Source organism: Felis catus, chromosome A3 (assembly GCF_018350175.1).
Source record: "Felis catus isolate Fca126 chromosome A3, F.catus_Fca126_mat1.0, whole genome shotgun sequence".
In the NCBI taxonomy this organism is placed as follows: Eukaryota; Metazoa; Chordata; class Mammalia; order Carnivora; family Felidae; genus Felis; species Felis catus.
Genome location: NC_058370.1, coordinates 41759863 through 41779660, shown reverse-complemented (window position 1 = coordinate 41779660; position 19798 = coordinate 41759863). Strand labels below are relative to the sequence as shown.

The 19798-nt window shown below is 42.1% G+C and overlaps 1 protein-coding gene across 10 annotated transcripts in view; it reads left to right on the top strand.

Annotated features, from left to right (window-relative positions):
* KIF16B (kinesin family member 16B) overlaps positions 1-19798 on the top strand; it is a 288745-nt gene that overhangs the window by 146801 nt on the left and 122146 nt on the right. For all 10 annotated transcript variants that reach the window (XM_045053906.1, XM_045053901.1, XM_045053905.1 and 7 more), the window contains 2 exons: positions 14015-14097; positions 15528-15616. In XM_045053906.1, the coding sequence (XP_044909841.1) occupies positions 14015-14097; positions 15528-15616 (172 nt within the window). The remainder of the gene's footprint in view (positions 1-14014; positions 14098-15527; positions 15617-19798) is intronic.

Genomic DNA, 19798 nt, shown 5'->3' with positions numbered 1-19798 from the left:
TCAAATATGTTGCAGAATGTCCCTTTACACAAGTGTAGCATCTATCTGCTGCTTCCTCGCAATGACACTAATATTGTGCCTTCTTGACAGGACTGTCCGAGAGATGATGCCCTGTTTTTCCCACGTCCCGTTAGTGAAGAGATGCTTGCTTTGATCATTTGATTAAAATGGAGCTTGTCAGGCTTCTTTACTATGAAGCTACTCTCTTCCTCCTTTTTATTAATAAGGATATTGGGCAGGATTTTGAGATCATAAATACCCATTCTTTATCACACTTTCACCCACTGGTTTTGGAACCATGTTGGGGGGGGCTGGTGTCTGATTGAATTATTATTCAGATGGATGCCATGTGGCAATCTCCCTCCTTCTACATTAGTTGGATTTTTACTGTAGGTATCAACAGCGTCACATGGCTCGCTATTTTATTTGGTAGGTCTTGGTCTGTCTGTCATTATTTGTTTTGATACACAAATTGTCCCACGTTTGGTGAGTGGGAGTTGCTCCAAGCTGATTTCTGTGTCCTTGGATCTTGTCCCCAGCATCGATGAGCACTTCCTTAATTTCTGACACAATAACATGTTCCAGGCTTATCTCTTATACTTTGCTGGAATCAGCCATTCTCCAAGGAGCCTTGGTTCATCTCAGTGGAGAATGGGATTTAGAAACTAAGATCTGAGCTCTAGACGTATTCGTCGCTCTTGAGGTGTTGCTGTTCCCAGGTCCTGTTAGTCAAAAGAGTTAGGGAAAGTGTGTGTCTCTGTGTGTACAACACATACAACTATATTTATGTCTGTAGCTGTGTCAGCATTTCAGCATCTATATTGCTGACCAGGAGTTCATATCAGTACCTCTAATCCAACACAATACCATAGCATTCTTTCTAGTTTTTTCCTTTTTTCATATTTGTAAATAGCTCCCTTTTCTGATCGTGATAAACCTGACTTCCATTATGTAACCAGTATGCTATCACTTCTGCCCCCTCCTCATGCAGGGATCCTCTTCTTCCTGTTCAGGCTTTGACACCCCATGCTGGACTACCACGCCACTGCCCTCACTCTTCTAGTGCAGACACTGAAACTTACTCCCATTCCCATGCTGATGCCTGCTTTGCATAGTCCTGCCTAATGGCTTTTGTACTGAGTCATGCGAGGAGGAACAAAGGAAAGAGTTGATATGCCTTAAGCCCCCCCCTTTTTTTCTGTATATTATGCATAGTTTTATGACAACAGTTTTTCGTAGTTACATACTATAATGTATCTGGTTTGACATAGGAATTGGACACATGGGGGAAATTGGACAGGTGGAAAGCATATAGTTCAATGGTGTTAGTGAAGTCATGAGCAGAAATCAGTTATAAGGAGTTATCTCAGAAATGAAGGATGGTATGGTACCAGAACCATCATCCTTTTATAGGAAGGGTATAGAATCCACTGAAGACATTCTAAAAGCAACTAATGGAGTATCCACCCATGAACCTACCACCATGTCATTCACTCACCCATTGATCTCTTCATCTGTTTTTGTACTATTAGTATTTTTCAGTGTCAGGGTAAGTTTAGCTTGGGAAACATTTGGGTACCTTGGAGCTGGCCGGGAATTTCAGAGTTCAGCAGTAGCCGGTGACTAGCCCAAACCAAGGATACCATGAGTGCCCAGTGATCGTCACCAAAGCAGCATTTTCTGCTTGTCTGTAACCAGGACAAGGACTCTGGCAGTAAGGGTTGGAGAAGCTGGTTCTTGCTGGACAGCAGAGTAATAGTCATGGTGAGAGGCTGTCTGCCCTGAACCCAGAAGGTTACCATAATTGGCCAGCAGACAGGAGGTCACTATATAGGGCTTTTCAGTGGCTGTCCTGCTTGTGAGCACACAGACCCAGACCACCTGTTTGTTCACGCTTAGGACCTCAGGTGGAGGGCCTGCTGCTGTTCCTCTGGGCAGCAGGGCTGGTGCACAGGTCATGGTGAGAGGTGGGAGATGGGTCCCCTTGCGCAGTAGAGATCTCTGTAGGGGCTGCATCCCCGTCAGGTCAGGGGAAGTTGACCTTGCTCTGATGACTGTGTATTGTTATGGGATTTTATAAGAGGCTTGTACTGGTTTCCAATATCATCGTTAATGCATGAGTAGAACTTTAGAATTCATTTTGAAATATTTAATCGTTTAATACATCTGGGGTAGACCTAATTTAATTTTTTCCATATTGGTTTATCATTTATTATAACCTTACCTCATGCATGCTAAATAGCCACCTCTCTTTCGAAGAAATTTTCTTTCCCAAAAATGAACGCTGACACATAGCAACGTATCTATTTTGTGGCTTTCCACTTTGTTCGTGTACTCTCTATTTCTACTTTTGTACAGGTATTGCACAATTTTAATGCTTGTTATGTTTTAATATGCTTTAATTTCTCTTCTTATTTGAGTGTTTTTGTGCTATTCATACCTGTTAATTTTTTCAAAGAAATTGTAGAATCACTGCTTCTACCATTATGGGTCAAATAGTCTCTTGTGGGTCCTCTTGGAGGTTAACTTTTATGTGTAATGGTGTTTCTCTGAAAAAAATCAGTTTTCAGGTCCCAACAATACACTGTAAAAGGAGTTTTTAGAGCACATATTGTTTAACAGGGAAACTGCCTAGAACTTACTGTTCAGTATTGGGGTTATCTTCTACCCTTTGCCCACCCACCCCCATAGAAAGATTATTATTTATTTGGGTCAAAGAATTTGCTTATTATTCCACTGCCATCTGCTTATATAGCTATGATTATGTCTCTAAGTCTCTTGGGAATTGAGGCATTGAAGGTAAGTAATAAATATATTTCCCATAGAGTATTTTTATCAAGTTTTTTTTAATCTTAAATTTTTACCTTAATTGAAAGTCCATTTAAAAAATATGCCTATTCAGGTTAGTGATGACTGAAACTAAATTTTTGACTTGTCCTCGGAAAGTAGTACTAATTGACATTTAAGGTTAATGGTCAGAATTATCTTCTTCCTGTGGGGTATCTTGTTTTTATTACCATGGTGCCATGATTTGGGCTTGGGCTCCTCTGGTGCTCTTCTGAGCTACCGACATAAAAATGCCATGTTCCAAAGCGTTAAAACACCGTGCCCAAGAACAAATGTCATTAGCAAGTCTTAGGGCAGTGAAATGCAAGATGACTTTGTGTTTCAAGGCATTACATGAACGAAGCAACAGAATACCGTTTTTTTTTTAAATGCACATACTTTCAGACTGAAACATCCGACCAAGGAAAGCCATGTGTACGGTCCTTCTGAAATTAAGGGTTAGACTTCTCCACATACCTTCGTTTTTGAGGATTATTAAAATGAGAACTGGAACACACTTTAAAAATACAACATATACAGTGTGTTCTTTTTGGTTATGAAACTATGCAGTAAAAGCAAAAAGATGTGAATGGGACTAACACATGCCTACTTTGGAATGGTGTTAACCTCTGGAGAGGAAGGGGGAGTCCTGGGGAGTCTTTTATCAGGTAGGGCTACAGAAGAATTTCCAGCTGTATTTGTAAGATTTGATCATTTAACAAAAACAAAAACCAAACCAAACCAAACAAACAAACAAAAAACAAGACCAAAATGAAAAAGAGAAAGAATATGGACTTCATTAAAATATAATAATTGGGAAACAGAATTAAACATATCAGTATATTCATACTCCAAAAATTACTTGGCTTTTGCCCATGAAGCAGTTTAAGTGAAGGTGTCAAGAAGAGATGGATGTTAACCCAAGTCACAGCCATCTAACTGTATTGAGTCTGCATTTGACAGGATTCCAGGTTTACCCTGCATTGCCAGCAGCTTCCTATCTTTTCACTATCAGTTTCCAGTTTATTGCTGATATTTGATACTTAAACGTCTCTTTTCATTAGTAAATTACTTCATTTGGAAATGTGTTAGGCTGTCCCCTTAAAAAGCACAGGCAGTAATTACCACTTCCTTATCTAGATCACTTAAGAGATTTGTGAATGTCAACTAATAGGAGATTTACTTGTATTTAGCAGATTTTCACCATTGTGGGGAATTTTTTTTTTTTTTTAACCTGTATAAGTTAACTTCGAGATTGTATAAACAGTACTCCCCCCGCCTTAAATTATAGGAGTATTTCCGTCTGGCAACATCACTAAAATGAAAAGCGTTTGCTAGTGCCGTGGGAATTAAATGAGATGACATACAGAATGTGAGTTGTCTAAAGCCCGGCACATGAAACCTTTCTCCTCCTCTTCCCTGAGTTCTTCCAGAAGCCACGCACGGCACATGCAGCATCACACCTGAGTGTGCTCTTCAATTGCTGTGTTCTCTGGAGCTTAGCGTTCCTCACTCCCACGATGCCATAGAATGATTGCATCGAATGACTTTATAGAGTAATAGTGTGATTCTGTAGAAAGGAGGCAATTGCTAGAGAAGAAAGCATGAATTTGACCAGGGTATCTAGTGCATAGGCCTTGAGCTGTTCTTGGTAGTGACCTTAGGCTTTTCTTCTTCTTTTTTCCAAATACTTACTATGAAATGGTACAAAAATCAAGTGAGTTACAGTTCAAAAAGTATTTCAGCATTTTCTATATAATTGCTAGGAACTCTTGTCTCTTACGTTAATTATTATTATTTTTGTCCTTTTACTATAAAATGTTACTTGAAAGCTGATAGTTGTTAAAAGGTGATTAATTTTCCCATTCATATCAGTGGACTCCCTTGGTCATCTGGCGGGTTTTTCAGAGCTGTTGAACGTTCATCTCTTCTTTTAGACATGCCGCAGAAACTGTATCTGGGGACTTTACACCTAGGTGCTTCTGAATGCTTTATGCTTGAGTGCCAAAATATATTTGCATCTATTCAAGCACTCAGAAAGAGGTAACAGGTGATCATCTGGGGAGTGGAGCTGAGGAGGCTTTGATAAAATTTTCATTTGCTTAAGCACTGCTGTGAGTTGTTCAGTGGCAAATTAAGAAAGGATTTTAGTGGAACTAGCAAGGGAAATGGATCTTCCAGCAGCTTTTCCCAGGTATCTGATGAACAGAAGAGATCTTTTGTACACTACAGCCAGCCAGCAGATATCAGTGGCTGGCCTCCCAGTTAACTCACCTGTACTTGCTCATAAGTACTCACTATCATTAGATTTTTTCCTCAGACTTGAGATCTGTACATATGATCCCTTTTTCTTGTAGGATGTTTCAGTAGATGCTTTTGAAAGTCAAAGCCCTGGCTCTTCTTAAAGACTCTACCCAAAGCCCACAGTTCTTAAAAGTGCATCCCCGTATCAGTAACATCAGTAGTACCTAGAGCATTTTGAAATGTTCCGTCCTAGACCTACTGAGTCAGAAAATATAGGAACGGGGCCTAGTACTTTAGTTTTTCACAAGCCGTGTAAGTGATGTTGATGAACATCTGATATGAGACCAGCTGACCAAAACTAATAACACTCAAGACAGTTTCTTGGTGTCCCAGATGTTGGTGTACACGACAACCATATGATAGTCCCTTTAACCTCTTTCTTCTCTTCATTGGGTTCATCTCTTGTTAGAGATTTTTCATGACCTTTCTGTTCCTTTTTAAATGTCACTTTTAGCTTCATGTTCCATAGAGTGGCTTGACAATGTGCCTTGGCATGGATTTCTTGATGTTTACCTGTTTTGGATTTGCCCAGCTTCTTGAATCTGTAGGTTTATGTCTTTCTCAGATTTGGGAACTTTTCAGTTATTATACTCATTCAGTCATAGTCAAAATTAAATAATTTGTTTCCACCCTATAGTCTTTCTTCCCTTCTTCTGGGACTCCAATTACATGACTGTTAAGTATTTTAGTATTGTTCCACAAGTCCCTGAGGCTCTGTTTACTTATTTTTACCCTTTGGTAAACTTTTTTTCTTTTTTCTTTAAAAAAAATTTTTTTTTAATGTTTACTTATTTTTGAGAGAGAGAGAGAGAAAGCATGAGTGGGGAAAGGCAGAGAGAGAGGGAGACACAGAATCTGAAGCAGGCTCCAGGCTCTGAGCTGTCAGCACAGAGCCCAACTTGGGGCTTGAACTCATGAACCATGAGATCATGACCTGAGCCGAAGTCAGACACTTAACTGAGCCACCCAGGTGCCCCTCTTTTTTCTTTTCAGATTAGATCATTCTAATTGGTCTGTCTTCAAGTTCACGGACTCTTTCTCTGTCCTTTCTACCTTTCTATTGAGCCCAACCAGTGTGTATTTTTATTCTGGTTGTTGTATTTTTTTAGTTGTACTATTTGATTCTTCTTTGAATAAATATCCTTTATTTCTTTGTTGTAACATTTTACCTTTCAAGATTATTCTCCTATTTTTGAATATTTATATAATAGCTAATTTAAAATCTTTATCAAATAAGTTCAACATCTCTATGATCTCCACGTTGACATATGTTGATTGATTTTTGCCATACACGTTGAGGTTGCCCCACTTCTTCATATGCTGAACAATATTAGATTGCATCCTGGACATTTTTGATATTTTGATAGGAGACTCTGAGTCTTGTTTAAATCCTATGGGAAACGTTGATTTTGCTTGGTTTTGTTTTGTTTTAGCAGGCAGTTGACCTGGTTGGATTCAGACCGTAAGTTAGAATTAGCCTCTGGGGGTTGTGATTCTAGTTCCAATGCCAATTCAATTTTCAAAGCCTTTGTGGTGCTATTCTGGTCTGTCCCGTGTGTGCCACCTAAGGGCCTGTCTGGGACCTGAGCCGTAGTCTGTATCTCAGGTCAGTCCTTGAAGTCTTTGTGTGCTGTTGAGGGTCAGAACTAAGTGGTGGAGGAGTTCATAAATAGTTCTGTGAGTCTGATTTCCTGAACTTCTCCTTCTGTGTCAACACTGAAGAGTCTTCCCGTTTCTGTCATCTGGCTAGAAATCTGGAGCTTTATACTACTCTTTCATGTTCTTTCTGTGCTTGTGCTCAAGTCTGGGGCCAAGAAGGAAGAGGGCAGAGAGAGAGAGAAGCTACAAGACTATGCTCCACCCTCATGGAGATCATAGCTTCTCTGATTGGTGAGGGATTTCCCCTTCCTTGTAGGTATAGGCATCCGTGGGCCCCCTGCTGCTTCCTCTGTTGCTGCCAGGACACCGTCTCACTCCACCTTGAACCTGAACTAGAGGGCTTCTCCTGGAGTTCTTTCATTTGTGCTGATGTCAGCTTTTGGGTTTCCTCCTAGACTAAGCCAGGGAACACTGGAGGGTGCAAATAGTACATTCCCTGTCTGTCCATTGGTGCTTCAGATCCCTGTCTTCTTCAGCCCACCTGCTACTGCTTACTTGTCAGGGCCCTCGAATAACTCCTGCTTGCATTCTGCCCACGCTGTAGTGGCATTCAGTGGGACAGACAGGGCGGGGTGTGTTTATCCATCTGTGCAGAACCCAAACTCCTCCTACAGGGTGGCTGTAGACTGCCAAAAAGGGAGAAATTTACCCAAAGCTGAATTCTGAAGTGGATGATGCGTTTGTCAAAATGGCACATGGTGAAAAAGTGATGTAGATGTGCTTTGACCAAAGTGTGTGGCAAGGAAGTGTCTGAAGCCTGGAAGGTGGGTGAAGTGGAAGCCAGGAGCAGTGGGGGACCAGGGCTGCTGAATCGTGGCAGGTTTCTAGGGCTTGGGAGCCGTAGACTGCAAGGTGTTCACCATTCAGTCAATGCATAATATGGTCGCTGACATGAAGGACAGTGTGACATTTGTGTAGACCAAGGGGGCTTGGAGATGAGCAGTAACACAAGACGGGTGATGGAGGGAAGAGACCCTTGTTGCTGCTTGGAGAGAAGAGAGGCATTTGGAAAGAACTATTTTGGAAGGAACAATAAAATATTGACAGCTTGGAGTGTGTAGGAGGCTAGAACTGAATAGTTGAGCTTGTTACTAACAGAATAAATGGTACTGTTGGCAACAAAGAATATGAAGTAAAGAAAGTTACTAATAGCCTGACCAGTTAGTATAATGCCTTCCATTCAGTACCTTAGAATTTGTCATTTTATATTCTACTGTCTGGAATCATCCTCTAATTATTTCATACACTTTCTGCATTTTCCTTCAGAAGAATGAAAATTCCTTTTTGCATCTCCTGTCAGGCTTTCAGAAGAGGAAAATCAGCTCCCACTTGCCCCACCCCCACACACATCTAAACGTTTCTTTGGGGATGGGACTGGAATATCTTGGGATTTTTACATAGCTCCAGAGTCAACCCATGCACACACTTGGACAAATAATTCTTGATGGATTATTTGGCTGGAAACCTCAATAACAAGGATTGAAAATCAATTTACTTTCTTCTCCAGAGTCTCACAATGTAGGTTTGCAATTTTTCCTTTACCAAGAGTGAACAAGGATTTAAGTAATTTATCTAAATCAGGAAATTGTAAATCCACATTTGAATTATAAATGTTGAAAGGGAGGCGGCCAGGCCTATGTGGCCTTTTGACAAGGTGTCATGTGTATTTATATCCTTCACAAATACTAGCAGACGACCCGATGGCATGCTTTGACACTGACGCCCGTTACCCTTGATGCTGAGTGCCTGTCACTTATCCAAGCTAGCTGTGAACCCCAAGCCACCTACCCTGTTTGAATTTGTCAGTATTCATATGAAATTTTCTTACCACAAGCACCATGTCAGATCTTAATCTTCCCCGTCTCATTGCCTGAAGCCGTTTGGAGATAGAGAAAAATTACTATAATTCAGGTGTCTTAAGTAATAACATCAGTGTCACAAGAGCCCAAGGCCTTCAAACATATTACTTAATGCGTTCTCAAGTACTGGCGTTATTAGTGGAAATCAGACTTTCTTTTATCAGGTCCTCCAAATGGTGCCATCATCATAACTTATTTTAATGTAAATATTTTGAGGATGTTTTAAATCAGAAGGAAAATGATCCTACACAAACAAGTTTTAAGAACTTCACCCATCCTGCCTTACCCTGACCTGTATCTCAGTACCATTCTAGAAAGTTACATTCCCTGAGGCACCTGGTTGACTCAGTCAATTGAACGTTTCAGGTCTCATGGTTTGTGGGTTCGAGCCCCGCATCAGGCTCTATGCTGATAGCTCAGGGCCTGGAGCCTTCTTCGGATTCTGTGTCTTCCTCTCTCTCTGCCCCTCCCCTGCATGTGCTGTGTCTTTCTCAGTCTTTCAAAAATAAATGAACATTAAAAAAAAATAGAAACTTATGTTCCTAGACAGAGATTTGCTTTTCTGACAATTGTATCCAAAATGAAAACTTCTCTTTCACAGAGCATGCTTTAGCCGTCTGTTATATCCTGTCTGTGTGCTTGGTGGGGTGGGGCGAGGCTTTCTAAAGTAATCAAATTCAGAATTTGGAGACTGAAACAAAATTTCACCAGGCCCCTTATGTTTTGGCCTCTAAACTCCTGTTACATTGGACCATCCACTTTTGGGAAGTATAGTTTTCTTACATGTTTGTATTAATTATAACCCAGAATTAATTAATTTGTACATCATCACCTCAGAAATATTCATATGACAACATTTAATAGGATAAAAGAGTTGATTTATTTGTGCCATAGCAGAATTAGAAAATCTCACATAAAATTTGAGGGTAATTAATAGTGATATTAACGATTATTGTCACTATACTGCTTAGAAATCCATAGAAATGTTTACATGTTTAATTTCACTTTCAGTGTACCTGAAGTACTAAAACAGAAAATCTTCTGTGAAATCAGCATTCAGTGGTTTCATTCATAGAGATTTAAGCAAAGCATTTTTTTTTCTTTCTTTCTATCTTTTTTTTGGTTGTTGTTAACAAGTGCCTCTGTGTACCCTTTTACAATGTCATTTCCCTTCCATTTCCTTTTAAGACCATCTGGAACTTGTCTACCTTCTGGTATTTAACAGGCTCTGAAGTAAACTCAAAGAAGCCATCATGCATTTTAAGGAGGCTTAGATATGCTCTAAAAATTACAAACTAAACACATCAGAAAAGTCCATCTGCTGTGACTAATCATGTTAACCTCCTATCAAGGAGTAGTTCATGGTTAAAGAGTTTAAGATCTGGAAGGAACCTTAGAAAGTATCCAGTTTGATGACTAGATAAGGAAACTGAATTCTGGAAAGGGTGAGCTTAACTCACCCTTGGCCACACAAGAGTTTGGGGCAGGGCAGATGCTCTGGGTCTTAACACACACAGATGTTAGGTAGATATGTATATATACGTAAGTGCATGTGTGTGTCTGAGTGTGTGTGTGTATATACACACATACATACATATATACCTACATACATATATATACATACGTACATATATACACACACACATACATACATATACATTTATATATATTCATGAGTACGTAGGTTGGTAGGTAGGTTGGTAGATACACTCATGGATAGATGTCCCAAGTTTTTCTTCTAGAGCTTCAGACCCATATTTCTGCCTGCCAAAGCCATCTCAAATTCATTATGTATAAAACCAAACTCAGGCTTTCTCTCCCAACCCAATATTGGTCCTTTTTCAGTATTCTCAGTCTGTGTGAACAGCTCCCCGTCCAACCAGCTGTTGCCTGCCAATACCCAGGAACTTCTTCTTTACCTCCCTTGTCCCTATATGCAGCCCATCATGGGGTCCTCTTGACCTTATCTTCTACATATCTTCCTGATTTGTTTATTTTCCTTCTCTCCTCTCCCCTTCCCCCCAGTGCTGAACCACCATTGTCTTTGACCTGGACTCTTGCAATAGCCTCCGACCTTATTTATCTGCATCTACCCTTGCCCTCTTTGCTTCCTGCTTCAAACAGTTGAAAGAATGAACTTTCTGAAACTCTCATCCAATCATGTGATGCTGCACAAAGCCTTTCACCATCTTCTTATGTACCCTCATGAAGTGAAAGTTGCTTTACTGTATCTTGAAAGATTCTATGTGGTCTCTTCCTTTCCCTCTCTCAAGCTTCATTGCGTGTACTGTTCTTCTCCCTTTCCTGTGCCGTAGGCATTTAACTGTCTTCCAGTCACTCAGCATCATCACCACCACCAACATCAGTTTTTCCTGCCATGGGACCTTTACACATGCCACTCCCTCACTCTCCATGCTTCATCCTCAGAGCTTGTCTTAGGCACCACTTCCCACTTCTTCTTTCCCTAACTTCCTCTGAATCAACCCTCTTCTTATGTGCTCTTTGAGTACTGGGCAGGGTATCTCTCCTTTAGGTGTAGCTTTGCATCTAATTGTGGACTTATTTGATAATTCACCTCTCTCTCTTACTTATAAATTCCATGAGGGCAGGGCATATGTCTGACTTGTTCAACTTTGTATCTGCAGTGCTTATCACAGTGACTAGCATGCAGTCAGAGTTCATTAAGTACTTGTTGAATGAATGAATGAATGAATGAATGAATGAACAGCAGCATAATGTAAAAACAAAGCCAATTTTTTAAGTTAGTAGGTTTGTTGAGTAAAGGAATAAAATGAAATAGAAAGAAACCAGCCTTAACAGAGCCTCTTTTTTTTTTTTTAATGTTTAATTTTTTATTTTGAGAGAGAGAGAGTACACACGCAGGAGGGGTAGAGAGGGAGGGAGAGAGAGAATTGCAAATGGTCTGATTTGGGGCTCGATCTCATCAACCATGAGATCATGACCTGGACCAAAATCAGGAGTTGGACGCTTAACCGACTGAGCTACCCAGGGGCCCCTAACAAGCCTCTTTCTATGTGCCAGGCAGTTTATGCACATTATTTAGGTAGAAACAAGGAATGGTCATGGATAATTTTGTTTTCTTTTATAACTCTTAAAGGGATTTTTATGTGTATTTCATGCAAATACTTGGGTGGCAAGATTATTTTCAATGATTTAATATGATATGAAATATGTCTCTGAAATACCATTTCTATTTTTCCATTAACATATTTTAGCACTTTTCAACCTGCATGGCTGGGCATTTGATTAACAGGAAAAAAATAAAAAAAGAATTGGATTAAATGTAATTAGCACATTGAATGTGATTGCCTTATTAATCACTAATTTCACTTTCAGAGCATTAAATATACCTATATCCTAGACATGGCTGCTTAGCTTTTGACTTCTCTGTATGGCACACAGTTCTGAGTCCTGGTCATAAAAGGTATAGAAAACACCTTTCTTAATTATGGTAATGGTGCCTTTTCATGATTGGAAAATATACGAATATAATTTTCCATGAGGGGGATAAGCAGGTTGTAGACTGGTTATTATCCACTGCTATACTTTTAAGTCTCTGAAAACTGTGTTCTTCTTTTCATACGGACTCCCTCTCCGCTAAATAATGACAACTGCCAGAACCAACCCTTTCAGTAGCTTCCTGGGGTTATGACCTAACCCGTTAGGTTTTAACCATATTGAATTTGAGAATCTGAGGCAGTATGTTGAGTAGGCAGGTGGATATACTGGTCTGAAGCTCTAGAATAGCCACCTGGGGCTACGATATTACTTTTGAGGCCCAGGTAGGGAAATAGTAGCCAAGTGAAGAGGTTGGTGACTGCTGTTACCCCACAGGTCATGTGCCCTGTCCAAAGGAGGCAGCCTTCATTAGCCCAGGGATTTTTGCCAAGTGGCAATACAAATCTACTGATATGTTACCTTCTAGTTTTTGAAGGGAAATCAGAAAGAAACTCAGTACTTTATGTAAAAACTGCAGATTTTTAACTGGAAGCTAATAATTTTAGTTTTTAAGTTTTCGTGGGGCACACAAAACATCTCTGAGCTGGTTTCTCTCAGGCCATCCGTTTGTGACATTTGATGCAACTTCTCTCCCTTGGCTCTCCAAGTCCTCACAGTGTCTGTTCTACCCTGGTGCTGTTTCTGATGCCCCGCATTTTGGGTGGATTTGACTCTCTCCTCTCCCCTCAGCAAGACAGGTCCATTTCCCTGGTCAGGCTTAGCCCTTCCCTGCGGTTTCCCCAAACTGGAACCACCTCTCTTGTCCTCGAGCTGCCTTGTGAGACCCAGCTGAGGTCTGTCCCCACCTACAGCAGCCTTGCACACATCACTTAGATGCTTGACCCCTCATCACATGTCGTCGTCTTCCGTGGTTGACTTCAGTGGATATGTTCTGTCCTCACAAAGAAGTTGCGTTCTTTTTCAGGGCAAGGATTGAACACGGGGGTCTCTTCTGAGGTGTGATAGACTCTCGGGTATGGATGGGACCAGACGACATAGTGAATCCCTTTGGAACATTGCTTCCCTTAGATGCCTCTGATGACAAGGAACTCACTGCCGTCTGTGGCACCCATGCCAGCTTTGAGCAATTCTGAATTTGGAAAGTGTTTGTTTGCTTATTTGCTTAAAAATGCTAAAATTTGTCCCTGCCCTTACTTAACATTTTTGTTACCCTTGGGTACTTGGCTTGAATTCTGTTGCCTCTTGTGTGATCATTTTTTGAATAAGCAGAACCCTGGTCCATCAAATGGAGCCTTTCTCGTGTGTCTCATGTGGTCACCCAAATTTTAACAGAGTTTTAACAAGAAGCAGTGTTTTCACATGGTAATAGACCCTACACGTACACAATTTCTTTCCTGTCAAATTCTGAGGTAGATGTTAGTAGTGGTTACCTGTACTCTGCCGATTACACCATGTTTTCTTTTGAAAGCGCTTTCCTTCGGGATTTCTCCTTTTACTGGCATTAATAAACATTTCCCAAATTTGTGACCATATGCTTTGGTTGGTATTACAGCATCTCTTTGTAGAACTTACTGCTTTTTTTTCTTCCTAACAATCAAAACTATAATTATCTGGATATTAAGTTTTAAATCTCGTAATATAATGCTTGAATCCATCACTTCTGCCTTAGTAACATGAGTATTGTGACACTCAGCTATAAAAATAAGAATATTTGCAGGTTTAAAATTGGCTTATATAAGCAGACTTTTGAGACTAAGTCTTTCCCTTATTATTACCATTTTATAGTGCACTGGAAATTACATTTCAGCTGTAAAATTCCACAACATGATGTTGTCAACCAACCGGTTGCTTACCGTGAACTCATTGCTGTTTTTGTATGTTCTTAGGTGCTGTGATACTCTTGGGAAGAACCAATATGTTTCGCTTTAACCATCCTAAGGAGGCTGCCAAGCTCAGGGAGAAGAGGAAGGTGAGCAGCATAACATCTCCAGGAGCCAATTCTGATTCTGGTGGGGCTGGGGCTGTGGGAGCAGTTTGATTTTCCGGAGTACGGAACTAGAAAAGTCACGCTGTAGCCTGTACTAACTGTACAGAGTTGTTTCTCAGTGGATGATTGGCTGATGAAGTAGGAGAGCAAACTGGTCAAGTCCAGAGCAGGGGGAGAAATGGCTCCTTCTAGACCCTTCTCTTCACTCCTCCACCCCCCAAAAGGAGTTGGGCATTGTTTTTGCATTAAGTGGGGAGTGACTTCCACTTATGAGGATCTGTTTTAGGAGTTAACCCAATATCAGAATCAGTTTCATCCAAAGGCTTGCTTCCTTTTTACTTTCAGCCATAGCAAATGAGACTTCTGGTTAGGGTGTGAAGCAGATGCGGGGTGAGTTTGGGACAGCTAGTTGGATAGGGTCATCCAGAGGGCACTCTAAGTGCAGGACGGGTGAGGTGGGTAGAAGACCTGAGAGAGAAGGGAAGAGATGAGAGAGAATGTGTCTTGGGACACCGTATGTCCTTAGACTGAGGAAGGTAAAGGCTACAGCTAACATTTCTATGAGCCAGGCACTGTATGAATCTTCTACAGCATATTTTACTGCTTTATCTGTGTAGCAGCTCTTACTAACCCCATGTCACAGATGATCAAGATGAGAAACTGAGGCTTACTTGTTCCCTAACTAGCACATGGCCAGCCTGCACTGCTGCCCTGACCCACTGACCTAAAGGGTCTGCCCTTCACCCTTAAGTCACAGAGCCCTGCATGTCAACCTCCTATTGTGAGGGCTACCCAAGGGTGCCAGTGCCTTCCATGGGAAAGAACGAGAAAGCTGCAAACCCCAGCCTTCTCCACGGTTGCTCGTTCCAGCCAGTGAAGCCTCTTATCTATTCTGGCCCACGGTCTTCCTGGAGGGTCCTTATTGGTTCACAGTTGCAGAGGAAGAGAGGGAGGAAAATATATTTGCCAGTAGCTTTCCATGGAAGCAAACAGGTTAAGCTCTTACTTTTTGGTCTCCCTTCCCCTCTCCCTCCTCCTCTCCCTCCTCATCTTTATTCCTCAACACATGTGAGTGCTGCTGAGAACAGGACACAGCTCCCGCCAGGAATGGAGGGTGACCCTTCCCTCCAGTGCAGCGTGGTCGAGGAGATCCTTATGGTCGTGCACTTCCTGGCTAGCTTCCCTTGTCCGGGCATGCTGGGGCCCCGCTGTGGTTAGCTGAGGCTTGGGTTGGAGTTGTATTTGTTGCTTGGCTGTCCCTGATTTGCCGCCCTCAGGTAGACCAGTTGGCGTGCGTGCTAATGAGGGGTATATGTACCTCATTGCCTCTCACAAGGTGAGAGCAGTGAGTCCAGGGCTCTGGCCCTCTCTCCCCCACTAAGGTAACCGCTCTGCCCTGTGTCTGCTCTTAGAGTGGCCTTCTGTCCTCCTTCAGCTTGTCCATGACTGACCTCTCGAAGTCCTGTGAGAACCTGTCCACGGTCATGTTGTATAACCCAGGGTGAGTGAACAGCAGCGTCTTCTTCCCTGTGACTGTCACTTTTGTGGTGTTTATTGTGTCAACCCCATTAAAGTCACTAGATAAAAATAAAATTTCTGCAATTGCTCCTCCTTAGCAAATCAGCCATAGTCATTTCCCAAGTCGCTTTTCAGCCCTTCTCTGTCTGTACATAATTTTACTTCATTGTAATCACAACATAAATGAGATTGTGTGTTCCGATTTTTTTTTTTTTTTTTTTTTTTGCTTAACAGCGTAAGAAGCATTAGTGAGGGTTGTCACAGCCTTCGTTATCATTTTCGTAATTGTCTATTATTTTAGAATTGGCTCTTTGATTATGTAGTGCGTGATCCCCTTGGTTTAGGCACTTTCATCTCATTTTATAAATTTATTGTAATAACAGACAATTTTGATTCTGAGGGCATCCAGGAGTGCAGGAAATTGTGTTCAGTACATCCCAGCCTTGGGGGGGGGACCCCTGGGGACACAAAGAACTTTGTGGCTGGGTTGCTCAGGTCCTTCACAGTTTCAGTAGTGATGTGGTGGTGACAGTGAAAATGCCTAAGAACAGGGAACTGCACAAAAGGACTTTGGGGTCCTTTCCTGTTTTATGAGGTCCCACAGTTTTATCTTTCCTACAGAGGGAATTTCCTATAAATCAGCAGAGGTAAATCTAACAACTGAAAAAGTGATGTAAAACTGACGACGACGTCTTTTAGAACTGCGCTGCACCGAGGAGTGGCTGCATTCCGTGCCAGGCACTGCATTCGGCATCTCATACCCGTTGTCTTAATTCTCTGGGTGACTGTCCCCGCTTGACATGTGGAGAATTTATAGCCATTTGCTGGCCCACGTAAGGTCTCAGCCCATGCAGTGACCATGTAATTCCCTGCTTATCTCCAGCTGGGGGCCTTTTCAGACCTGGGGCCGGTGCCCTGCTAGAGCCCCCACCCCACCTGGGCAGTGCTCACAGATACTGAGTCTGGAGGCATCCCTCTTCTGGCGCCAGTCCCTTCACTGGTTTGTGAAAAGCAGGTTATGCCTACAAGGGATTTCTACATTGCCATGGCAGTTTAAATCTGGGAGGGACCTTTGATCTTTTTTCCAGGATTCCTCATTTTATAGGCAAGCTGAAGACCAGATTTCACACCTGGCTGGAGCCAAAACAAACAAACAAACAAACAAACAAACAAACAAACAAACAGAAAACCCAAAGGGAAAAAACAAAACAAAAAACAACCACCCAGTGCAACATCATAGCTGCAGGCTCCTGGGCCTCTCCCACTCTCCAGAACTTCTGCAAGTACAAGCCACAGTTAACTTTGTCAGCCTTTGTCTTTACCCATCTTACAGGTCAGCTCTCCCATCTTATTACATAGCTGTTGAGGAGAGTTGTGCTCATCAAATAAATCTGTCTTGAAATAATCTGTATCGATAAAGCCCTCAGAGCGCCTGGGTTATCGCTGCTTTGGAAGGCATGTTCCGTTAGAGGTCTTCAGTCCCTTGCAGTAGCATTAGCAACTGCCTTTTGTGGTGGCTGGGATGGAGTCATTCATATACTCACTTTGTTTAATATAATATGCCAGTCTTTAGGGTTAATTTCAGTTTAAGTATTGTGAGCCCATCTGTTCAGTATTGTTTGACTAAACTGTTCTGGAATGCGTACCGTGCTTGCTCGTAATCATCTCCCAGTCCAGGACCCAGCTCTAGTCCTGGAATCCAGTTACCAGCTTCTTTATCCATGATCCTGGGGCCTTTTACTTTGAACCCATTTGGAAATCTTATGTGGCTGTTCGGTGCCTTTGAAAAGCCCCAGACTGATGTGCAGTCAGCTCATCCTCTTGGAGACACAGGGTCACCAGCTGTGAGCCCCCCTCTCCCTTGCATTGCCACATGGTATCCAAGGACTTCTTTTTTTCTCCTCCAAGCAGAGGTGAATATGTAGTCCTCTTAAAAGTGATGCCAGTTTAGGTTGTTTGCTGGTTTTTACATTACAACGATCTTTCTCAATGTTTATAAAATTCAGGTTAGAGTGTACTAATTTTTCACCCTCCAAACTTTTCGCTGACTTTCCGTGGTCCCAAACAATAGAATGCTAACCCCTTACCGTGTCACTCAGGCTCTCCACCATGAGTGCCGTCCTCGTAGCACATCCCTGCGTGTGTTCTGGGTTCTAGCCATTTCAAGGACCCTTCTGTTGCTCAGACCTGCCTGGACTAGCCGTGCCTTTTGGGCTTCTCTTTTGCTAGTTTCAGAGCTCTGGCATGCGTTTTGCGATGCGCCTACTTGTCCTCTAAAACACAGTGCATGCGGTCTCTCCTCTGGAAGCTATTCCCATCTTTCCTCTCCCAGTCGAAAGGAAGTGCTCCTTCTTCACTGTACGTTCTGTCATCCTCATTCTGGTCCTCTTTGTAATGGACATTCATCAAACAACAAGCCTTTTCTGCCTGCCTCCTGTGGGGAGCATAGTTCTACCCAGGGGCACAGCTGCCCACAACCCTGACAGGGTCAGTTTACAGCTCGCTAGAGGAGAGAGGCAGGCACAGGGGATTTACAAATGGGTGCAGAAAGTGGGAATGAAATGTCCTGAGCAGTGGAGTGATGAGGGAGGGCTTCCTGAGGAGGTGACATTGAATCCAAGACTCTGGAACGACAGAAAGGGGGAGAGAGGAGAGTCTTCCAGGAAGAGGACAAGTGCAATGGCTTCTACCCGAGGAACAGCAAGAGCTCAGAGTAGAGGGAATTCAGTCATCGGAGGTGAGGCTGGTGCATAGACTGGGGCCAGCTGTATAAGGCCTGTTAGGCCATTGGCAGGAGTTTGTCTCTTTTCTAAGAGGGCTAGGGAACTCTTCCAGGGCTTTCAGAAGAAAAGCAGCCCGATGATGTACTTCCTACGAACCTTAGAACGTATGTCACTTGGAGAAGTAGCACGGAAACAAGAAACCGTTTAGAAAGCTGTTTCCTTTGTCCACGTAGAAGTGAGAGTGGCTTAGAATTGGGTGGTAGCCCTAGAGACGGAGTGCCATGGAATCAAGGGTCATGCCCAGGTTTCAGATGTAAATAGCTGGACAGATGGTGTGTCTGTTCCTGAGATGGGGGAGGCAGGGAGAGTTGGCGTGAGCTGGCCTTTGCACAAGAGTTTGGCTCGTGTGAGTGTCTCTCCTATTTGATTGGAAGTGTTTTGAGGTCAGTAATTGTAGTAATTACTGTAGTAATTTACTTGTAGTAAATTTACTTGTAGTAAATTACAAGTAAATTACTTGTAGTAATTTCTGTATTTTATTTTATTTTATTATATTTTAAAGTTTATTTATGTTGAGAGACAGAGACAGTGCAAGTCAGGGAGGGGTAGGAAGAAAGGGAGAGAGAAAGAATCCCGAGCAGGCCTCATGCTCGGAACCCAACCTGGGGTTCGAACTCATGAAACCATGAGATCATGACCTGAACCAAAACCAAGAGTGGGATGCTTAGCTGACTGAGCCACCCAGGCTAATTTCTGTATGTTGAAGTGTCATTCACGTAACGTGCATAGTAAATGTTTAGCAAACAGATTAAGAGCGAAATTTTAGTAGGATACATAGATCCTCTTGGGAAAGGATTTTTTGCTAATTTCTCTGGGCATGGATATTCCAAAGAGTGAAAAATGGTATACTATATAAAGGAATGTGTTTCTGTCACATGGGTCAATTCCTAAATGACACTGAAGTTATGTGAATAATCTCAAGGTCATGTTCAGGATCCTCAAACAAAAAAATGGGAAGATGGTCTTGTGATGAAATTAATTAGACCAAGACAATCAGAGAATTCAAGTGAGAAGCAGCATCTGTGTTAGATTACATTGCAGTTGGCTGAAGAGATGGTTCTAGGTGCATTTGATACTGCCGTTGTGCATCCTGTTCACCTGGCTTCAGTTAACAGGCACATTTTGTCTCTGCCACCCTTGCGGTACTCATTTGTAAAAGCTCAGCTTAAAATTACTCAATACTTCGCCAGCCTGACTTCATGCTCCCTCACGTCTAGTCCCCTCAACTTGCCACCTGCTGTAGAGAATGATTGCCCATGAATTAAAGCATAATTGGAGAAAAATTTCCTACTCTGATTTATGGGTGTCACGAGGTGTCTGCTCTAGCAACTTGGCAAAATGAAGCGGGATTAAAGTATCGCCATGCTGTTTATACTTTTTTT